This window comes from Mugil cephalus, chromosome 17 (assembly GCF_022458985.1).
Source record: "Mugil cephalus isolate CIBA_MC_2020 chromosome 17, CIBA_Mcephalus_1.1, whole genome shotgun sequence".
NCBI classification, from domain to species: Eukaryota; Metazoa; Chordata; class Actinopteri; order Mugiliformes; family Mugilidae; genus Mugil; species Mugil cephalus.
The window spans coordinates 9,664,500-9,685,612 of NC_061786.1; the positions used below are offsets into that span (position 1 = coordinate 9,664,500).

A 21,113-nucleotide genomic window follows, 5' to 3' on the forward strand; every position below is an offset into this window, starting at 1 on the left:
TTCAAAGTAATCTTTACATTAGATTCTAGATGTATTTTTCATACAACCACAAGCACATGATAAAATAGAAACATTATACCAGCACGGACACAGTGACCTGAATGATTTTTTGGCACACCAGACATCCACCATCTAGACCCACTGCAGTAGATTTCAACTCAGTTTCGGGGACTTCATCACGTGGACATCTGGCTTTTGGCCATGGTAAGCAACAGCCTATAACAGCTGAAAAAAGGCTTAGTGCAAAAACTAAAATGTTGCAATACATGCATGCAATGGAGCCCACAGTTACACCTGCAGGGATATAAAGTATCTCTTTGCCATTACACGCCAGAGAAACAATAACAAGAAGCGCTGGAAACTAAACACACCAACCCTCCAGCACGCTCCACTAACTATTACTCTTTAAATGATATTTTTTTTTAGATTTTCTGTAGTATAAAAATAGCTCAACAGCCGTACTTAACGTAAAATTAGGGATTTTTTTGTCAATAAGAATCAAAATATTCACTCTGTGAATAAACAGAGTGGAAACGCAGGTTTCACACTCAGTCAAGTAACTCACATGTTCTGGTTGCTCTACAAAGGCCACAGGAACTTTGAAATCCCAAATCTGCTAAATGTCCTACATACTCCTAAAGAAATTCCTTTCCACAGATGACAGACAGAACCATTAGAGTTAACGGAGGTATACTTTAGCAGCGAGAGACTGCGGAGCTGAGTGAGCGGTTCTCTCTGGTGGTCTGCGGAAGGGAGGCCCGGCCCCGTTAAAGTTCTCCGGGTTTCTGGTTGCAGCTGTTGCACACGCGCACTGGGTGATCCCAGCCGCGCGACGGGACCGCTCGGCGCTCCGGGGAGCAGTCGTCGCACACCCCTTGGCCGCAGGCGCGGCAGTGGTGCTTGGACAGCTTGGCAGTGAACTCACGTTGGCAGTTGTGGCAGGACAGGATGTCCTGATCAGGCACCCAGTAGGCAGGACGGGCGGCGTCTTTCACCAGGCCTGAAGGGAAGACGGAATATAAATACGAATGACACACACTCACATGTCCGTAAGGTTAATATGACACTACGGTCAGGAGTTGCTGGACTACACCACTAGCCAGATTAGTTTAGCAAAATGGCTGAAAACAGGTTGAAACAGGAAGCCTGGATCTGCCCGAGGGTAAAACATATCACTGCCTAGAACCTTTGACAGCCACTAACTAGCATGTTTACTCTTGATTAATTCATACAAAAACCTGAGTGGAAAACAGACACTTTTTATTTAATGGTGGTTCCATTCCAGACGTGGTCTTAGCCTGAAGCAAACACTTCCTTTAGTTTCTCCGCTAGTTGATGGCCTACTGCTCCCAGGACAATCCAGCACATAACAGTCCATAAAATGTTTATTTCCCAATTATTCCTTAAATTTAGATGCAAAGTACATACCCACACAATGAGCCTCTTCCTCTATTCCTCCCATCCCTCTCGATTAAAGTTTAAATTTATTTGCATTCACTTGAGCTTTACTCGAGATTATTTTTCCTCGCTGCCGTCTGAAGCGCGCGCCGTGACTGCAAGTAAAACCAAGTCCTTGGCTGGTTTGGCCGAGGGGGGGGATGGGTTACCATGGAAACGTGGAAACATGATTTGGATTGAGAAGTAAGTGGGTTAATTTTGTTGTGATTGGAGCAGACCTCGTTCTGTGGTATTTTTGGGGTGGTCATAGATACGGAGACGTTTTCAGCACGATATCAAATTGTCAAAGAGACATTTAACTGCGCAGCGGCATATTTCATGGAGGCCTAATATATTTATATATATATATATATATATGTGTGTACTTGTGTTTTGGATTAAATGAGCTCTTTTCAAATTTTCCAACTGTGATAAAGAAACCAGGCTGTATTTGTGGTGTTTATTTGCCTGACTAACTTTTTACGACATCCTGCTAGACAGCAGAGCCAGGTTTCTTGACAGAAACGTGTCATTTTGGCTGCTGTAAAAAAATCCACTCATAAACTACGGAACAAAGTGCGTTCTTGAGGAGGTCATTGATCCAGAGGGCTGAACAATCATTGAGGAATTTTAACACATGCGTTCCATGTAAGCAACCATCCAAACATCAATATCATTGACTCCTGAGCAAATGCATACGGCAAAAGTGAGCAGGAAGTCTCTTAAAATGAACAGAGAGAGTAACTGGTCGATTCCAGGAGCAAACACTGGCCAACAGGTATGTGAACTGACAGCAGAGCGTTCCCACATGAGAAAGTCCATGGCAGTTTTAGTTAGGGCAGCGTAGATGGATTTCAGTCTTTAAGTTTATAAACATCTGTAATAAGTTAAAGACAAAATCAAATTCTACATACATTGGCATAATTTAACTGCTTTCATTTTATAGCTCAAGTGATTCCTTGATACGCTTGATTTACAGTTGGTTAATAAAGAGCTTTTGGTGACAGGACAAGTTCCGTAACAACTAGGCCATTAGGGCATCCCGCATTCCTTATAAGGGAAGCTGTTCTGGCTACGCTCCTGCATCTTTGAGATTTCAAACTAGAAATAGGACTTCCTTACTGTAAATAAGCATGATATCCCTCTTCCACCAGAGGGCATCGTGCCCATGCACTCGCATCTACTGGGTCATTTATTTCTGTTACGTAACAGTCCCCTTTATGTTTTGTTTTAGGCAATACGCACCGAGTGGGATGTCAATAGCAGTGACCACGACTCCTATGGTGCTGCTGACTGCTTCTCCAACCTTCCTGGCAAGAGTTCCGCCTTCTTCCTCCTCGAGCTCTGCCTCAAGTGCTTCTGCACAGAGAGAGAGAGAGAGAATAAAAAAAAAAAAAAAGAGCCTTACTGAAGCCATGCTCGCACAAATGTTAAATGGCAGCAGTGACACAGGCAGAGGAAGAACAGAGGTCATGTGATGTCGCCGAGGAGATCTGCACCTGCATACGAAGCCCTCTGCTCGAAGCAGACGTCACAGACTCTGACGGGGGCGAGCCCCCAGCCTCTTTCGGGGACGGGCGCAGCTCTGGCGGAGCAGCCATCGCAGAATCCCTCCCCGCAGGCACGGCAGTGGTGCTTAGTGTCGTTATCCTGGAAGACTGCGTGACACTTGTGGCACACCTTGCATGGGAAGAAAACAATAACAACAGATGTTGTTATTGACCGAGAGCTAAAGCCAAGTTTTATCTTGTGACCCGCAAACATACAGTAGGTTGTGTAATCGACACAGACAGTAAACACCCCCCCCCCCCTCCAGGACGGGAAAGTGTTGACTTGGCTGCTGGCGGCGGGTGGCGGAGGGCGGGGCTGCTGTGTGACACTCACCAAGATGAGGGAGTTGGGTTTCCAGTAGGCTGGTGCGATCTGATCTGTCAGCCAGGAGGTGACGGCCTTGGCAGGTTTGACACTGATCTCTGACACAGACTGAGCCACTAGGTTGACTCCATCCAGAAGCCGCTGTGCAGCATTGCTATTGTCCTTTAAAAAGCCATCCGACTTCAAAAAAAAAAAAAAAAATACAGGTTTTAATGAAATAAGAGAACGAATGCATATGCGTAACCTCAATCCAAGGAAACATCAGACAGAGAGAATAAACCTGCTTGTGTCACTCACCCCTGGCCAAACATGTTGGATCTCAGTGCGGACAACTGTATCCACAGGGTCCTGGTTCCCGTACCAATACTGACGGCTCCGATAGATGACTCCGCAGTTGGGACATTCAATAACATACCTGAACATACATTAAGTAGAACACAACTCAGCCTCTGCCTTCGGGACACGCACATTACGCTGAATAGAATCATTCGATCATAGGTCAGAGTCTGGGACAGCACTGCTAAAATTAGGCCGTGCAAAGGTAATATAAGCCAAACCATACCCCAGTTCCATGTGACCCTCCGGGTCATTCCCCTGCTACTCACCCAGACCAGGCGTATTTGGCGAGGCCCAGCCAAGGAGAGTCTGAAGAAGCCGAGGTCTTGGGGACAACGACCACTTCCTTGCCCCCTTCATAGCAAGCCTGGCGAGGTGACGCGACGCATGATTTCAATTTCAGGAGCATCGGCGATGGAACGCCACGGTTAAAAAAGAGCAAAGTGAGCGATAAGGTCGAGCCGTGCTTACCTTACAGGTGTAGATGCGGTTATCATACTGAGCGGAGTACCGACAGCGATGCTTCGCCTCATGACGCACTCCTTCTCCTAAGTGGTTCATGCTGTTCTTGCAGCCAGATCTGCCACAAATAAAACGAGTCAGAACGCCAAACAATACCGACGGCAATAGACTCAAAGGAAAATCACAAAAAGACGAGAGGTACTGACCCGCAACTGAGGCACAGGCTGGAGCAGGTGAAGTACTCATCAGGAAAGAAGCAGCTGTGCGCAACCAGCTCCCCTGCAATTTCACCGTTGAAGCGCTCGCTCAGTGCCTGCGGGGCAATCAAGGACCGGCAGACGCTTACATTAAACTTATACGATTAAACCGGCAGCTGTGCAGACTCGAGCACAATAATCCTTGAATGGTGAATTAGCAGAAACGTTTTTCCGTGCGATCGGTTCGGTGCGGTGCAGCAGGCTGGAAGCCGGCTGACTGTGAACTTCACGCCGCCTCACCTGCAGGGCTTTAAAGATGACCACAGGGGTGCGCGGGGAGCGGGTGGCGTTGTTGTCGAGGAGCAGCTCCAGCTTACTCTGCAAGCCACGGAAGTCAGTGGGGGGACTGAGGGTCTGCGTGCCCCAGTACTGGACTGAACTGAAGGCCTCTGGAAAGCGGGAAAGCTTCCTGAAGCGCTCCAACAGCAGCCGATCAACTGACTCAGATGACTTATCTACAACAGGACGAAGGCAGAGGGGTTACCGTTGGCTGTTAGAACCGTTATCATACTATACTCCAGATAAAACATTAGCAGTATGCAAAACCAGACTGCCTGTCATTTTAGGTGTGTGTTTGTTTGTCCCTTGTAAATGAACCCAGAGTCTAAGTAATAAGTCTATCATATTTATATTACTTGTATTCCTGGCATACACAGAGAATGTCAAAATGTAGTTGCATATGTTCACATTTTGGATACTTTATATGCCACATGTAGTAAATTTGACATCAAGTTGTCTTTAAGACCTCTTTAAGGCCACATGTTTTGATGCTACACATTATTTGTGCTGTACAATCCAAAAATTTGAATATGTTTTTCCCCAGAAGAATTGATTATTCCCATGTCTTAACATTAAGTGTGGAAAAACAACTTGTTGAAACTTGCAACTCACGTCAGCGAGATAATTAACCACAACAAAAAACATCAAGACTGTAAATCAGATATTTTATACTGTTATATTTAGTAAACCTTAAGAGACATGAGGACAAGCTGCAAGTTGCAGGTTAATCTTCACACTGCTGCACAACCAAAAAGCAGTAGCTGTTCAGCGGTAATGGAAAACACATCACACGTCACATCGTTGCGTTGAAATGCACTGAATATGGCGCGCTGTAGTGTAAAACGGTTGTTGTGAAAACAGATTTGAATGTGAAAAAACTGGCGTGACTGCATCTGCGTACGTGACACGTTTGACCTCAAAGACAGTTATCTTTATAGTCTGAAAAGTACATTTCTCAAAAAGCCGGAATGCCGATAGCTACCTCCAGTGACACAGGTGGCAGAGAAAAAGAAACACCGCAGGCTAATATTTGCTATACCTGTAATTATATGCCGTGTTAAAAGCTTACTTGTAGGGACTGCCTCTGGTATTGAACAAAAACGAAGACATGTTTTATGTTCAAGTCGCAGTCGCAAGATTTCAAATCAAGCTTTATTTATGACTGACTAATAAATCATGACAGATTATGCTGCACCGTTTAAAAGGTGGAGATGAGTTTACCTGAACCCAGCAACTTAGTGTGAACAGTTTCGTGGAAGATGATCACCGCCGGACCCAAGGTGGACAGCGGCACGTCCAGGCCACAGCGGGCCGTCGTTGCCTTCAGCTCCTTGGTGAAATGCTTCAGATAGGCGTCCGAGGCGTCACCGAGGAACTTGAAGAGGTCGTCGTGGAGACGGTCGGCGTGGGTGCGGTAAATGATCAGGTCGGAGACGGCGAGCACCTTGAGCAAGAGACGGGTCCTCTGGCCCTGTTTGGAGCTGTTCCCCAGCAGCCCCTCCGTGTCGATGACCACCACCTTGCGGGTGGGGTCGAAAGCTGCCCACACGCCCACCGTGCACGACTCCTGCGTGGGGGACGTCTTGAACACCTCCCTGCCGGTGAAGAAAGTGTGGTTGAGGGTGTGAGATTTGCCCTCTCCCGTGTTGCCAAAGATGGACACCACCTTCAGCAGCTGGTCCGGGTCGCAGCTGAGGCTCTTCATGAACGAAGCTTCGTCTTTTATCTGGGGACGGACAATAGAGAATTTATGAGTAAAAGTAGGTGCTTGCACGCAACGCAAAGTAATCAACGATTACGTGCCACTCGCGCAACTCACCTGCATTTCCTCATTCTCATCAACCAGGAGAAAACTGGACACCTTCTCCAGAAGTTTTGCTCTCTGAGATTTGGCTTCATCTGCTATCTGAACAGCAGGCTGGACGGACGTCTGGACGGACGGCGGCTGGACGGACGTCTGGACGGAGTTGACCTCCGCGGGTTTGGGGGGCGGAGGGTAAGGTGTGAGCTGGTGTTTCTTCTTGTTGCCTCCGCTGTGGGTGCGTTTCTGACAGTCTTGGCACAGGTTAACTTTGCAGTTCTGGCAGCGGACCACGGATCTATGGCGTTTGCCGCCGTCCCCGTTACCTCCTTTACAGTTGTCACAGTAAGGGACATGGCCGGGGCCTATCTGGACCCGCTCGTGGTTCTTCAGGCGCTCCTGACTGTGGAGCTCGATCTCACAGCGGACACACTGAAGGCTTCGGCACTCATCGCACTCGTACGCAGCCTCTTCAGAGCCACCACAGGAGTAACTCTCTTGACATATCAGACTAGTATTGACTCCCTTTTCTGAAGATGAGCCATGGCCACTCATCGTTTCTGACAACTTGAATACAGATCAGTGCTTTATTGGAACAGCTCTGTCAACAGCACCAGCTATTTCCAATATAGCAACTAGTGAAATGTGCACAATTTGTATTGATAGTGAAACCTGAAATACACCAAACACAATGAAATAAACTTAAAATAGCTGCATGGTGACAAGGCTGACGACTCACTGCATGTAAAAACCCAACAGTGACACAAGTTATCAAATAAGTAAAAATTCAAACTTTAAAAACGCTTTCAGGTAATGTCCTTTAGTGTAACTTAGCTTACAGCGAGGCAGCAAAACAGAATCAGCCGTCTCCTTGAGTTATCTTTTTTAACACGTAGCTTGTTCATGCATTAAAGTTAGCGTTTAGCTGCAGCAGTGCATAAAATCTATCGAAAATTCGTAATAAAACAGGTAAAATAACACAGAAACGGGTGCTGTTTTGTCAGTACCAGCCGAGACAATGAACTCTCCCTGAAAATAATGAATGTGCAAATGTTGATGCTAACAACAGGCTAACTAGCGAACTGACCCTCAACATCTAACTGGTAAATGGAACACTTAGCTCACGGCTAACCGGAGTCGACGGACACTTTCAAGTTTTTTCCAAAGGAAAACTGTAATTAGCGAGCCAGCAAACCCCAACAGTTCACAGCCGTCCAAACAAGCCGCTAGCCTCCGGTCTGTCAACTGAGCTGTAACAACATAACAACACAAACATCAGCCAGTCGATGTCAAAAGCTCGGCTATCCGCGGACTCTTGTTTTTCCTTTTTACTTTAAACCGGGAGGGAAATCCGCGCGATTCCGCTTTAAAAGTCTTTAAAAGTGTCACTGTATTTGAATCCTTCCGAGCCGTGTCATTGTTTTGTTCTTCAGCCCCCTCCCTGGCAGATTTCTCTAGCTACGTTATTTTGTTGCCAGGTCAGATCAGCTGATCAGATTATTTTCAGTCACAGGGTCAGGGGAGGGTAGAGAGCGGGTGCATGATGGGAAGTGAAGTTCTATTGGATTTAGCGTCTATATTTCGTTCCGCTCCCAAACATAATCTATGCTCCATAGATATAATATAATATAATATAATATAATATAATATAATATAATATAATATAATATAATATAATATAATATAATATAATATAATATTAAATTCAAGTTAACTTTCATTACATTTGTTGATTGTGTTTTTAATACTCTTTAATACAAATAAACCTACCCCTAACCCTGATAAAACAATTAGCCTATCTATCTATCTATCTATCTATCTATCTATCTATCTATCTATCTATCTATCTATCTATCTATCTATCTATCTATCTATCTATCTATCTATCTATCTATCTATCTATCTATCTATCTATCTGTTAGTTCAAGTATTTAATACATTATCAATGTAATTAAAATCTATCTTTGAGTAACACTTCACTAGGTGAAATGTGTGGTTTAAAAGTAATTGTTAGAAACCTTCCTTGTCATTAGCTTTCAAACAGAGGACTGATTTAAATGGCTTTTGTTTTGTAAAGTAGCGCTTCAAAGAGTCAGCAGGTGACGATTTTCCCAGATAGCACTTTGTGTTTTCCCTCCATTTTCTCCACTGACAGTAACCACAAAAACTCTGAGTTTGATGTTTTCAGAGTTGAGAATTAAGGCAAAAGACAACAACTGGAAATTAAATGTGCTTTACATTGTAGTGCATTTATTACAAAACTTACGAAACACACACACACAAAAATATGAACAGCAACAAGAATAAACAAAATGTAGAATAAAGTACAGTAAAGGTAAGAGCAGAGCATGAATTCTGACCTCGAAACCTTAAAGTTGGTGTCAATCCAGGGATTGAGTCCAGTTCTTTGGTAAAATTCTTTGGTAAAAATCAATATGTTCTGATACACAGTATATAGTCCAAACAGACTCGACCACGCTGATAATACTTACACCACTCTTTGGATTTCAGATCAGATGAATCTGAAGATTTTTCTCCACTCACATTCACAAAAAGACTTCAGCCGTTTGAGCAGACTGAGCTTCTTGGATTCACTGCCACCGTGCCTGTGCTTAATGGCAGCAAACACAGCGCAGTCAAACACGTATTTGAGGTTGTGCTGTGTCAGAGCCGAACACTCCACATAGTCTTGAGCTCTGATCCGGCGCGCCAGCCTCCTGGCCTGGACGAAGCGCACTGGTTTGGTGCTCCGCTGGTCCAGACGGATAAGGACGTCCACACTGTGGCGAAGGTCTGACTGAGTACCGACCAGAACGATGGGAGAGGTCGGGTTGCTGGCACGGATCTGTGGGATCCATTTAGAGGTGATGTTGTGGAAGGAGACAGGGTTGACGAGGCTGAAGCAGAGGATGAACACGTCCACATGGGCGTAGCACAGAGAGCGAAGATGACCACATTCGTCCTGGCAAATCAAATGATGAGAGGTGAATAGCAAATAACTCACTAGTCTTTAAAAGTCACGAAGCGGTGTGTAATATTTACCTGCCCGGCAGTGTCTATGAGCTTGACACGGGTTGGCATTCCATTCACATGAACCAAACCTGCAATTTAGGTAGAAATTATAATTATTTTGAGTTGAACAGCAAATATAAAAAAAAATAAAAAATAAAAACTGCCACTTACCAGTGAAAACATCAAACGCTGTTTGGACGTACTCTGTGTTGTATCCATTGAAGATGTAGCTGATAATCATGCTGGTTTTTCCCACTGCTCCATCCCCAACCAGCATGCAGCTCACTTCTTCTCTCAGTCTGTGTGCTTTATCATGTCTCTGACAGGCCATTTTTTTTTTTTATTTTTTTTCTTATCCTGCTACTCCATTATCCCAGCAGTGTGAAGGTCCATGCAGCACTGCAGAGCAGCATTACTGTAAAAGATGTCTTCTCCCCCAGGGGATTGTTGGTGCCAATAAAGGCAGAAGGCCACCTCGTTTTTTTGAAAGAACAAAGGCGCCCAATCAGAAGAGGCTTCTCCTCTCAACACTTCTACTGTTTCCGTTTGATGCTGATTTACATAGTCACTCCCACCAGGGCTGATTTCATCCACAGAGGTCACTTGATTTGACCTTAAAAACGTACAGTAGCACGGAGGAATATATTTACCTGCCTTGTCAGGATCTTGTTTGGAAATACATGAAGTCAGAATTAGCGCTCAAAAATGTGTGTCCGAAAAAGGGTGCAAAAAAGGCATTGTTTTTTTGTTTTTTTTTAAACGCGGCACTTATATCGTAAAACGCAACATATAACCACGTCACCTGTGATATTTAAATATAATACGCTGTAATGCAGATTTTAGCATTGCAATAAGGCAGAATAAAACCAATACATTGCGTATATGTCTAAAATAATCTTGAAAATAATCGTCGTTCATAAGTGTTTTTTTTTTTTTTTTTTTTTTTGAAGCACTGCTGTAATACCGCCCTAGCTCACTAGAGGGGGGTGCTGCTCCAGCATCTGTGTGTGTCCAATTGGCGCTTCATTCATGCAGACGTTGTTTCCAGGTGCTCTTCAGGCCAGCTTGGTGTTGCGTGATCAAGGTTTCGTGGACTTATATGATTAGACTTATATAGATCAGACTTATAGTGCACATTTGTTTTTTTGTAAGAGCAGCAGAGGTGTTTATGCTCGCAAACAATTGCTTTTAACAAGTTTCATTGGTACTATTGCAGGGCTGCGTTAGGCCACATTGGGTCAAATAGTGGCAGTGAAATGACAAAGGTCACAGCTGGGTTCGGTGAGCAGGGCATTGTCAGACTGACGTCCGCTACAGTTTTGCACAGGCTTCATGTGCCATGTTTCTTCCTGTCCTTTTTTTCTTCAGGGTGACTGGGTTCATATAAAAACACCAACAATATGATACTATACTGACAAATTTTCTATCCCAAACTCTTGCGTTCGCCATAGTGCTGAAGCTGCTAATTTTAATTAGATTAATGAAGATTTGAAATATTATCGATTATGCTTGTGAGGAATCGGCAGTACAGCATGCTGTCTATCTGCCATTTTTTTTAATTTTATTTTTTGTAGAGATGTGTTTGCATGAAAATACCTACTTGATACTGGTTTTATAAGAACGAGAAATGATGCAACACTAATCATACGTGTTCATGCTACAGTTTTCATTACACATCATTTTTTGTGCACGGCCTTGACCTCACAAAGTATGCCTACATTGTCATTACTGTCCAAATATAAAGACCATAATAATAATTAGACATTGTCTTAGCCTGCTCTGCCTTGACTGAACTCACCATTGTGGCATATTGTGCTGCGATATTTGGGTTTAGGTTGTAGCTTTATTTTCCCCAAATTCACTCGAAACAATCCACATTTCATACTCGACAATGTCACAGCTGCAGTGCAGAAGAATTGCACGAGCATTGTAAGATGTGGATTTAGAGTGCGGGAAACGTTTGGGGGAGAAAATATGGCTTTAAACAAAGTGTTGCTCCTTATCTGTCTGAGCCTGCAGGAAACTCTGCGAGCATTGTGTTGTAAGGTCTCTGCTTCCTGTTTGCCGTTGTTCCTCACTTACTCGTTCTCTTCTCCCTTTCTCTCCCCCCTTTCCCACCACCTGTGGTGTGAGTGATAGAGTTTATTCCCCATGGTAGGCGGACAACATCTGGTGCCCCCCCCTCCACCTCCCACCCAACCCCCCCACCCGCCTCCTCTCTCCTGACACACATCACGCTGCCAGCTCGACTCCCAGGCCACACCTCTGACAGCTGTGAGTCACAATGCTGTTCCTTAATCCAAGGTAAATGCCAAACACAGGAAACAGTCTTTAAATATCTCTGCATCGAAAGATACTTTTCCTGTAACAGCTCCTTTTATCATCACAGATCGACTTCTCTTTTAAATCCTGAAAACCGTCCGACTGACGCTCGTCCGACCGCGAGGGCCTCTGCAGCTCGACGCAAACGCGCGTGTTTGCGTACACCTTAATGCGCACAGCAGATGTCGACGGCGCGTTGATGACTTTAGCAGCGGCTCGCATGCATCTGTTGCTGTAAACATGTTGTTTTTTTTTCGTTTTGTCTGCATTCTCACGCTCTCGCCCTCTCTTTTCATGACTAGACACGCAGAAATGTATCCTGACACAGATTTATTGGGGTAATCTGCTTAGTAAGGGTCCCTCGCATCACACGACCCCCCCCCCCCCCCCCCCCCCCCACCACCACCACGGTGTCCGGACGACGCACTACAAACGCACACTTTTGACTTTGCCAAATTTATTTCAAGATATCCTGTGAGATCTGCTCAAATGCTCCCCTTCGGATGTGTTTAAAAATGCAGCATAGCCGAAGAGCCCGTCGTTCATCGGCTCTCACAACAATGGAGAAATCTGTTAGATAGGTGTTAAAAGATTATGCTCCTCCCTAAGCCAGAGATCAACGTGGCACGCTGCAGACAGGGCACAAAACAGTCGAGGCAAAGTGATAAACAAGCCATTTGCATAACGTTTCCGTGCATAATATCTCCTTAAGTAGATACTGCCTACAGGCTCTTAAGTGATGAGGATTAGGGTAGGAGGGGTGCGTCCATCCCCCTGGCACCCCACATAATGGAAAGGCCCTCTGTCTCCTTCTCCAGTTCTTCTAGGTGTGATTTCAGGGTCACGGACGCGGCGCGCTCGTCACTTGACCCCAGCGCAGCGAAAGTAATCTCTGAGACGCCGTTTGCAGCTCGGTGTCAAAAGGTCCTGACCCGCTTGCTTGAATTAACACTACTGTGGTGTATCACAAATCTTGTGTTTGTTGGTGGGATGAATGAGATTAATGGTAAGGTGCAATGTTGCGATATTTGCCAAGTGTAGGTTCGTCCTCACAGGGCAGTGGATTAGTGCGCTAATGTTCGCAAGCTAACCAAAGCTTGTTGCGGGTCATGAACTAAAGTAATGGATACAAATAAACAAAATGACCTGGTGAGTTATTATAATTCATCCTGGGGGGCGACCGTAAACATGTCTACGAAACGTAAAGAAAAACTACCCACAACCGCGACGTGAACTTGACGGTGCAGCCAAAAGAAACATGAATGGGTCGGAGCATCTTTAGGATTCATCCCCTGGGGACCATGAATGTCTGTACCTTTTAACAACTGAGTGTGGTCCAGTAAAGATTAGGGGAACACTGTCCTTTGAATTCATCCTCTGAGCACCATGAACGGTTGCACAAGATGCAAATCTATGCAAATCCATCAAGAGCGTACCGAGATATTCGTCAGTCGACATTTTGAACTGCTGGTGGTGTTCCATTAAAGGCCAGGGCGCCAGCAGTCTCTGGGATTCATCGTATTGTACCAGTTCCTGCACTAATCTGTCAACAGGAGCAACACACAGATTTGAAGCGGTGTTGCAGAGAAAGTCACAGGACCACCTGTGATTAGGATTTATCCTCAGGAGGCAATAAATGTCTGTACCAGATCCCACAACAACCCATCCAGTATTGGTTGAACTGTTCCAGTCTGGTTGCTCAAATGCACAGCTTTGTCCTCATATTGTCCTGGACAATTTCTTGTTTGAGGAGGGCACTCCATGTATCTTTCCAGTTTATTAGCAACAGGATACAGCTCCTTCTCAGGTCAGCTCAAATTCTAGCACCTTTCGGCCACTGCACTAAGTGATTCATGGGAATTCATTCCTGTGTGGATCTCTCTCACCCCTGCCTTACCTCGCAGCGCGACCCTGTTGTTCACATTCTTGACTTGTAGCCAGTTACTGCAGGAAAGCATAAAGCACATCTATGAATCCATTGTAATCGTGTGACTCGGGATGTACTGCCATGCTTTTTTTTTTTTTTTTTTTCCTGGATCAGTGGATTTGAAGTTAATCTGAATTAATGTTATAACCAGTGATGTATCGTTTGGATGTGAACCAGCTTAGGGTAAGTCAGTCTGTCCCAATTTTTAAGTAAAGCTTAAGTGTTTTGGGGCTTTTGTTGGCCAGCAAACACCCCCTCCCTGTCAATTTAGTTACTCCTGCTCTATTAAACCTGGCAGGGGTCCAGAAGCAGCGGACTAATCCCACTTTACCCTCCAGAGAGCGTCACAGGGGGTCCTCTGTCCTTATATCAGTAGCCTTGCTCCAGCAAACGTCAAAAAAAAAAAAAAAATTAAATAAATTGTCTTTCAGCTGATCTGCTGAGTGACTGTGACCAGTTTGATTAATAAATGGATTAATCTGGCCCACGTTTATGTATTTTATCAATCAGCTTATGAGAAATAGGAGCCTGCACGTGAACACAACTGTTTTTCTCCAGCAGTTCCACGTAAGGAACCCCTCTGTGAGGGGGAGTCATTTGTGGGAAAAGTGACGCCACATTTGTGAAGTCAGATCTCATTACAAGGAATTATTACAAAATCATTACAAAATATTGCACATGACGCCATTCTGACAGCTCATACAGTTCACTGAGTAATACATATTTATATATATATATTTATTCCTAATCACATTTTTGGACCTTTAAAATGCTCTAAATGTGTAGACTTTTTTTTATTTTTATTTTTTTAGATAGTATTGAAAAGAAATATTGAACGATTTAAGTTTAACAGTCTGATTATACCTGATATATATTATTTGCCTTTCTCTTGTTTGGACGGTTAAGCACAAAGATACAGCGGAGCCCCGGCACCTGTAAACGTTGCTAATTCACATGTTCCATCTCGTTTGGTACAAACAGTACATCGTGTTTTAATCCGTGCTCGTGTGCTGTACCATGAGATGCCTGTGAGCAGCTACTCCCTATTACGCCGATATGTTGTTTATTACTGATCTATGGAGGTGCTTGCACATAGATGTTGTTTTGTTTTTTCACTTCTGTGTCATCCTGTCTCATAATGTCAAGGAGGATTAACGCAACTTAAATGCACGGTAAGGTTCCACTAAACAGGCGTGTCGCGCAATTACGTTGTCTTATTTGACGTGGGTGGTTCTGATTCCAGTCTGTGTGGACTTAATCTTCACGAAATCTCACACCGTAAGTGCTTTCCAAGCACGCCGCCTCTCCACTATTGATGACTATTGATGATGATGGCTGACTTTTGGAATGTTGATCAACGTCATTTATAACCTGAGCATCAGTCACCCTAAAACGCCTATTGTATAAACATGAGTCAGATTTGATGATGCGAATAGAATTTTCCGTGTATTTGCCACAACCATGACCGGAATTAAGCCTTTAATGAATCACCAGTGAACTATCTTTAGGAACCGTTAAAGTCAGGAGGATACCACTTAACAAATACTCGGTGACTGAATGTTTGATCCAGTCCTTTGGCCTTTGAAGCATCTGTGTTTTCGCCTCATTTTAGTTTCACTCGGCTCGACATCAGTCCAGGCAGCAGCATATGTTTTTGCACGGTCTGATAAGTATCTAGTCAAACAGGAAGTGCTATCGCAATTGGCTGATTAACATGAGAACCTGATTTTACCAATGAATAAAAACTTTCCAAACAAACACAAGGCATCACAGCGCATCAGAGCAAACAAAAGCAAACAAACTCATCTCAGCTGAGAGGTTCTGTGCATACTGTTGCAAAGATACTGTTTACTTTAGATCAACATTGCCAATTAAGTGCAAAAGCGCAGCATAAATCCCCTGAGACTGTCGCGAGTGACACTCCGGCTGTTTGCGCCTTAGCTGCCGTCCTGTGAAATGGCACTGATATGGACGCTGTGTGAGTGTGTGGGAAAATGAGCTGCCTTTCCTGTTCGCTGAGAGAAAACACTCCAGAGAAAAATGGCAGGAAGTCTCCAGGGCCTTTTGATTCTGGCTAAGAGAGTGAGTCAGGGTACCTGTGGGCTGGGAGCTCTCATGATGACGGGCCGTCGTCAAAATGCGCCTTCAACGTCCAAATGTACCCAACATGTCAGAGAGCCACTTAACAGAAGGTCTACGACGTGTTGGATATTTTAATGGTTCATCATGAGATTATCATGAGAGAAAGGGCAGGTGGTATTATAGCATTCCTCTTAGGCTGGGCCCCGGCATGCTGCATGCTGTTCTTTTGACTTAATAGGAAACTTAATGGAACGGAGCCATCACCGACAAATGTGCTCCTTAAAAGCCACAAAGCAGAGAACGCAGAAACCAAAGCCAGGCCTATTTTATTTGCCAAGAATGTTTACCGGTTTTCCTTAGGTGCATGGCGGTACAAAATAAAATGTGTGTCTGTGTGCAGGAACAAGCAAAATATGAACCGTGCTTAAAGTCCAGAACAATAATCAGTAAATATCAATAAATATCACTATGCTTCATGCCAGTCATCTACACTTCCTCTACTGCCCTGTTTGAATGTCCTTCTCCATCATATATTATTATTATTATTATCACACATTTTGAACCTCTTACTCTTCAAACACACCTCATCTCTACCAACAGGGGGTGCCGGAGGCTTTCCCCTCGCCCTGCATCACTCCCACAGACGGCCTCAGGGCCCCCCAAAGGAAATTTCCTTCCCATTTTAACAGATAGAGGAAATTCCCACAGACACCTCTCGGTTCGCTATTCATTTCAGGGAAGAAGACCTGGGCCGCGCCTTAGTAATCGCTTGTCATTTCCTCGAGATCCTGGTTGTCCCTGATTTCATCATCTGGAATCACCAGTTGTTTACGTCTCACAACGGCTGCGGCGTGTCCTTTGGACATGTTGTGCAAAGCACATTGTTTTGGGCTCATGTTGTAATTCCAAATACAAACCAAGCAGAACGCATTGTAAGTTAGAGACATCTTCGTTGGGTGGCCCAGTCATGTGGAACAGTCTGCTATGCTGGGTGTTGTTTGTCCCAAAACAACCAGCTGCTCCTGCTTGCACAGTGTACGCACTACACTGATACCCCCTACTGATTCTTTTGGTCACTGGTATATTGAATAATTTAACTGTGCACTAGTGGCTAGGAAAGCATTGCTGAGGAAACACTTAAACTGCTCCCTGTGACCCTTGCACGGCTGCTCAGGTGAACTCTCTGTGTATATAAATGGACAGGCTAAAGGCAGAGAACAAATGTGCGCACATATACACGGCAAATACAGCTGACTTTGTAGTATGCAGTATGTCAGAGTTAACCACTGAGCAGAAAAAAATGAAACACCTGCTTCACAAGGTTTACACCACAACAGGTGTATACTTTGCGATGCTTAGAGCAGTTGACGACAGACACGCTGCCGACGTGGAAACAAGGCGGCAGAAACACCTTCACATTTGCACCTGCAGGGGCTCGTACACAGCCGTCTGCATCGCCCGCATTGTACGAGTGGCTCTCAGGTGTTTTTTTCGCTCCCCAGACTAGAAACTACACAATGCCACTTGTCCTCCTCCTTAATAGTGCTGTTAGCTCGAGTATCATTTAATGGGAGGTCTAGATCAGTGCCTCAATGCCTCACAACCAGCACAACAGAAACAAACACAACAAACACCTGGGGGCTGAATTCCCAACGCGAATTCCAAGCGCTTCACGCACGCTTGTTTCGCTCAAGTTTCGCTTATTCACTTTATTCGCCAAAAAGTTAGACGACAGACTTTCACAGTTGTGCGGTAAATATGAAGCAACACTCAGAGACGTCTGGTCTAGCTCTGTCCAAAGGTAGCAAAACACACAAATCACTGTCTTTGAAAGTAACACATTACATCTCGTACGTTTAAACCGACGTGTGACTTTTCCTCTACTACAATAAGTAGACGAGGGTTTTTGGTTGAGATGAAAATGTCTGAAAACTGTTTGATGGATTATTTAGTAAGTTATCAACAAGCTGAACATTAGCAGGTTCGCGACTCCAGTTCGCGATTGTACATACCATACCATACCATACCATACCATACCATACAATACCATACCATACCAACAAAATTTCAAAATACTTGTGTAGGTTTCAAGTTAAAACTCACAGACTGAGCAAGGTAACACCCAGCGACCAGGCCCAGGCAGCTGCTGATGGTCTCGGTGTAAATGACATTAGGGAAATGAAATCAAGAGCAGCAAAAGTGCTGTTGGTCTGGAATAGGGGAGACTAATGAAGCAGGGGGCTGCAGCTTTAATTTCGTCAAGCCTGAATCAGCCCGGAGTCCTGCTCCGCGCAGATTGGATTAAAAGGTCCAGAGGACTTGAGTCATGCTCTGTTTGCTTGAGAAGAAACAATTTTCGCTTCAACCACAAGTGATGATGAATGATTCAGATCCGCGGCGTTGATCCCTGTACAGTGATAGATGAGTTCAAACTGTGCCCCTCTGAGGCCCGAAACCAGACGACCGTCAGCACATGCCCAAGCCACAAACCACTCTCTGCCTTTTGATGTGAGCTGCCCTCTCGGTGAAATACATACCATATGGAATATTACCTTTCTATTTTCTTGATTGATGTAGAGCCGAAAGAAGGCATGCGCTTTACTGCCAAATCATTACCCATTGTTTGAGCGCCATTAATGGATGGGCTTCCTTTTGCGGCGAAGTCACCTCCATGACCGCGCAGCACTCACGTCCACTGGCAAGAGCCCAGAGAGTGGTGAGTTGACCCCCAGCAGGCGGTGCTGACCTCCCCCGTGTTGAGAGCGCCGGGGCTCTAAAGCGGATGGACTCCATTAGCAGCCCAATCACTTTCTCTTTAACGCTCCTCCAGGGCGACCTCCAGCCCTCCGCTGACCGAGCCAAGGCCAAGGGTCAGGGTTCAGACTGGGTGCACATTAGCATGCAGGTGGAGGCTCTCAAATGCGTCGGTGGAAACAATGTTTTTGGGGACGTGCGACCTCCCTCTCCACTTTGTGGTATTCCTCCTAATCGGTCCTGTTGGGCAGATAAAGACGGACATCTTTGCCTGGAGAGCAAGTGACTTCAGGAAAGGTGATGACATTGGTGAGGGATTTATAACATAGAGACACTGTGTATCCATGTGTTAAAATTTGGATTAGATTTTAATGACAAAATAATAAGAAACAAGACATGTGGAGATGTTTGCTCACACACCTTTGCGAGCTGGTATCTTCTAACGTCAAGGCTTTATGTTCCCTCTGCACCACGCTGAGGAGCCCTGACACTGAGGTGAGGGGCGTTTATCGATTGATATATTTTTTTATTGCTGCAGCTCTAATGAGACATGCAAGAGTGAGTTGTAAATCGCAATGCTCTGATGCAGCGTAACCGAGTTTTCACTGCAAACGCATAAATAAATGAATGGCCATTTCAGCCACCGCCGACACCTCACAAAGAGCCTTTGTAAAGCAGCAGATTTCTTAAAGCAGCAGCAGTCGGCCCGCATACCGGGAGAAAATGTTGATCTTGAAGTACGGCGTGTTTGGCAAGACACCAAAAATAACACGTCTCTGAGTGACAGCATAAAAAAAACACTGTATGGGCGGAGAGGATAATCCTCGCCTCAGGTGATGAATGGAGAAAACTAAACGTCATACGGACAGAGTTACCGAACACTGTTTTCTATAAGTTCTAATACAATATAATAATCTCTTCTTATAACCATTGGCCAAACCAGTTCAAACAATGAACAGAGAACAAATTAATTGGTGGGCGTGGACTCAGAACCCGAAGAGATATCCAATTCCCAATCATCACTTTATATTTGTTGCCAACTTCTACCTGAACTTGATGTTCAGATTACCATGCCGTGCTGTAGGGTTAGGGTTAGGGTTGTGTGACTCACTGTTGTCTGCCTGCCTAACGGAAACATACAGACAACAAAACAATGAGTACTTGGACAGCCTTTCTCTGAATATAAAAGCATTTTTGTTTTGTTTTTCAGTGATTAGAAAGACACTCAAATAGCTGCTTTGTATATCAGGTTTCATTTTTCTTATTATGTACCAGGATTCAGTGCCGTAGCTACATAATGGCAGATCATCGTGATATATTCGCATCAGTACTTTCTGTCTACACGGATCAGGCGTAACATTAAAACCATCGACAGGAGAAATAAATGGTGTTGACCATCTAGTGGGAGTTTAATTCTTCTTCTGGGAAACTATTAGACCTGGCTTTTGTGTGGATGTTATGTACCACCCACCTAGACCAGACCAGGCACCCCCACCCCCATACTAACACTAGACACAAAAACAGTTTAGGAACAACTAAAAAAAAACATGAAAAACAACGTGTTGACCTGGCCTCCAAATTCACTAGATTAGAGAGATTCACTAGCTCCCTCCCCTCAACATAAGACCCAAAGGCCCCCACTAACAACACTGTGTTGCCAGACACCACAGTACACACTCAGAAGGCTCATTCCCATCCTCTGACGAGTGGTCATCAAGGTGGTCACAGTGTTACGCCTGATAGGTGCATACACGTCTTTTATATGTTCAGAGGCCTCTTTCAAACACATGCTCCCTCACCCTTTCTTTCCTTTTGGAGCTCAAACCTTTGACCCACTTTTCGCTGATTTCTAGGAAAGCCAGAGCAGCGTCACAGAACTGTGCCGCTTTGAAAAAAAGTGGCCTTGTTTGTCTGCGGTTACTTTTTTTTTTTTCAGTCTGACATGTGGCATGTGCTGCACATGTTGCAGCAATGTGATCAGATGGGAAGAGAAATCCTAAATGTGCACACACATACACACAAACACACACACACGCCTGCCTCCCGTCCCTCAGTTGAACTCATAGTGTATTGGAGGGGTTGGCAGTCTTTCATGGTCTCTTGCCTCTAGTGCTGGCTGTATGCACTCCCGTACACAGGTTACTCACACCACCAGCTCCACTGAAGGTTATGTGTTTTTTTGTTTTTTTTGTTTTTTTTTTTGTTCTTGATTGTCCTTCAAGTGCTCCTCAGGTTTCTTTACAATGAGAAAAATTTTAGCATTTTGTGTGTTTGAGAAATACTTGGTTGCACAACAGGGTTCTTAGGAGAGTTTTTTCCTGACGCTTTGAAAGGAAAATGTGTTTGAGACTGCTGTTTGTGACAAAAAAAAAAAACAGCGTCCAGTTTTCCCTTTCACATGTGTGCACTGTAAAAGCGTCTTCCCCGGGCAGCCTGCAGCCCTCGGAGGACAAGCATTTCCCCTCTGCCAGCGCCGCATTCCTCGGCCACGTGATACGGGAACACGAGTATACATCAAGCATTCGACCACAAACATAAATATATAAGTGGTGAACGGGGGGCTGTTTAA

The 21,113-nt window shown here is 44.7% G+C and overlaps 2 protein-coding genes across 2 annotated transcripts; both read right to left on the reverse strand.

The window, feature by feature from the left end:
- Positions 1 to 114: 114 nt before the first annotated feature.
- LOC125024202 (zinc finger FYVE domain-containing protein 1-like) lies at positions 115 to 7,929 on the reverse strand. Its single transcript, XM_047611931.1, has 11 exons — positions 6,466 to 7,929; positions 5,868 to 6,372; positions 4,608 to 4,822; positions 4,317 to 4,423; positions 4,120 to 4,228; positions 3,918 to 4,015; positions 3,610 to 3,727; positions 3,322 to 3,492; positions 2,937 to 3,117; positions 2,683 to 2,796; positions 115 to 1,000 (listed from the first exon to the last, which is right to left on the reverse strand). The coding sequence occupies exons 1-11, from the start codon at positions 7,000 to 7,002 to the stop codon at positions 768 to 770; spliced, it is 2,388 nt and encodes a 795-aa protein (XP_047467887.1). The 5' UTR covers positions 7,003 to 7,929; the 3' UTR covers positions 115 to 767.
- Positions 7,930 to 8,753: 824 nt separating this feature from the next.
- LOC125023942 (rho-related GTP-binding protein RhoU-like) lies at positions 8,754 to 9,942 on the reverse strand. The gene is made up of 3 exons (XM_047611531.1): positions 9,631 to 9,942; positions 9,490 to 9,548; positions 8,754 to 9,409 (listed from the first exon to the last, which is right to left on the reverse strand). Exons 1-3 carry the CDS (start codon positions 9,788 to 9,790, stop codon positions 8,960 to 8,962), a joined length of 669 nt encoding a protein of 222 aa, XP_047467487.1. The 5' UTR covers positions 9,791 to 9,942; the 3' UTR covers positions 8,754 to 8,959.
- Positions 9,943 to 21,113: the final 11,171 nt, after the last annotated feature.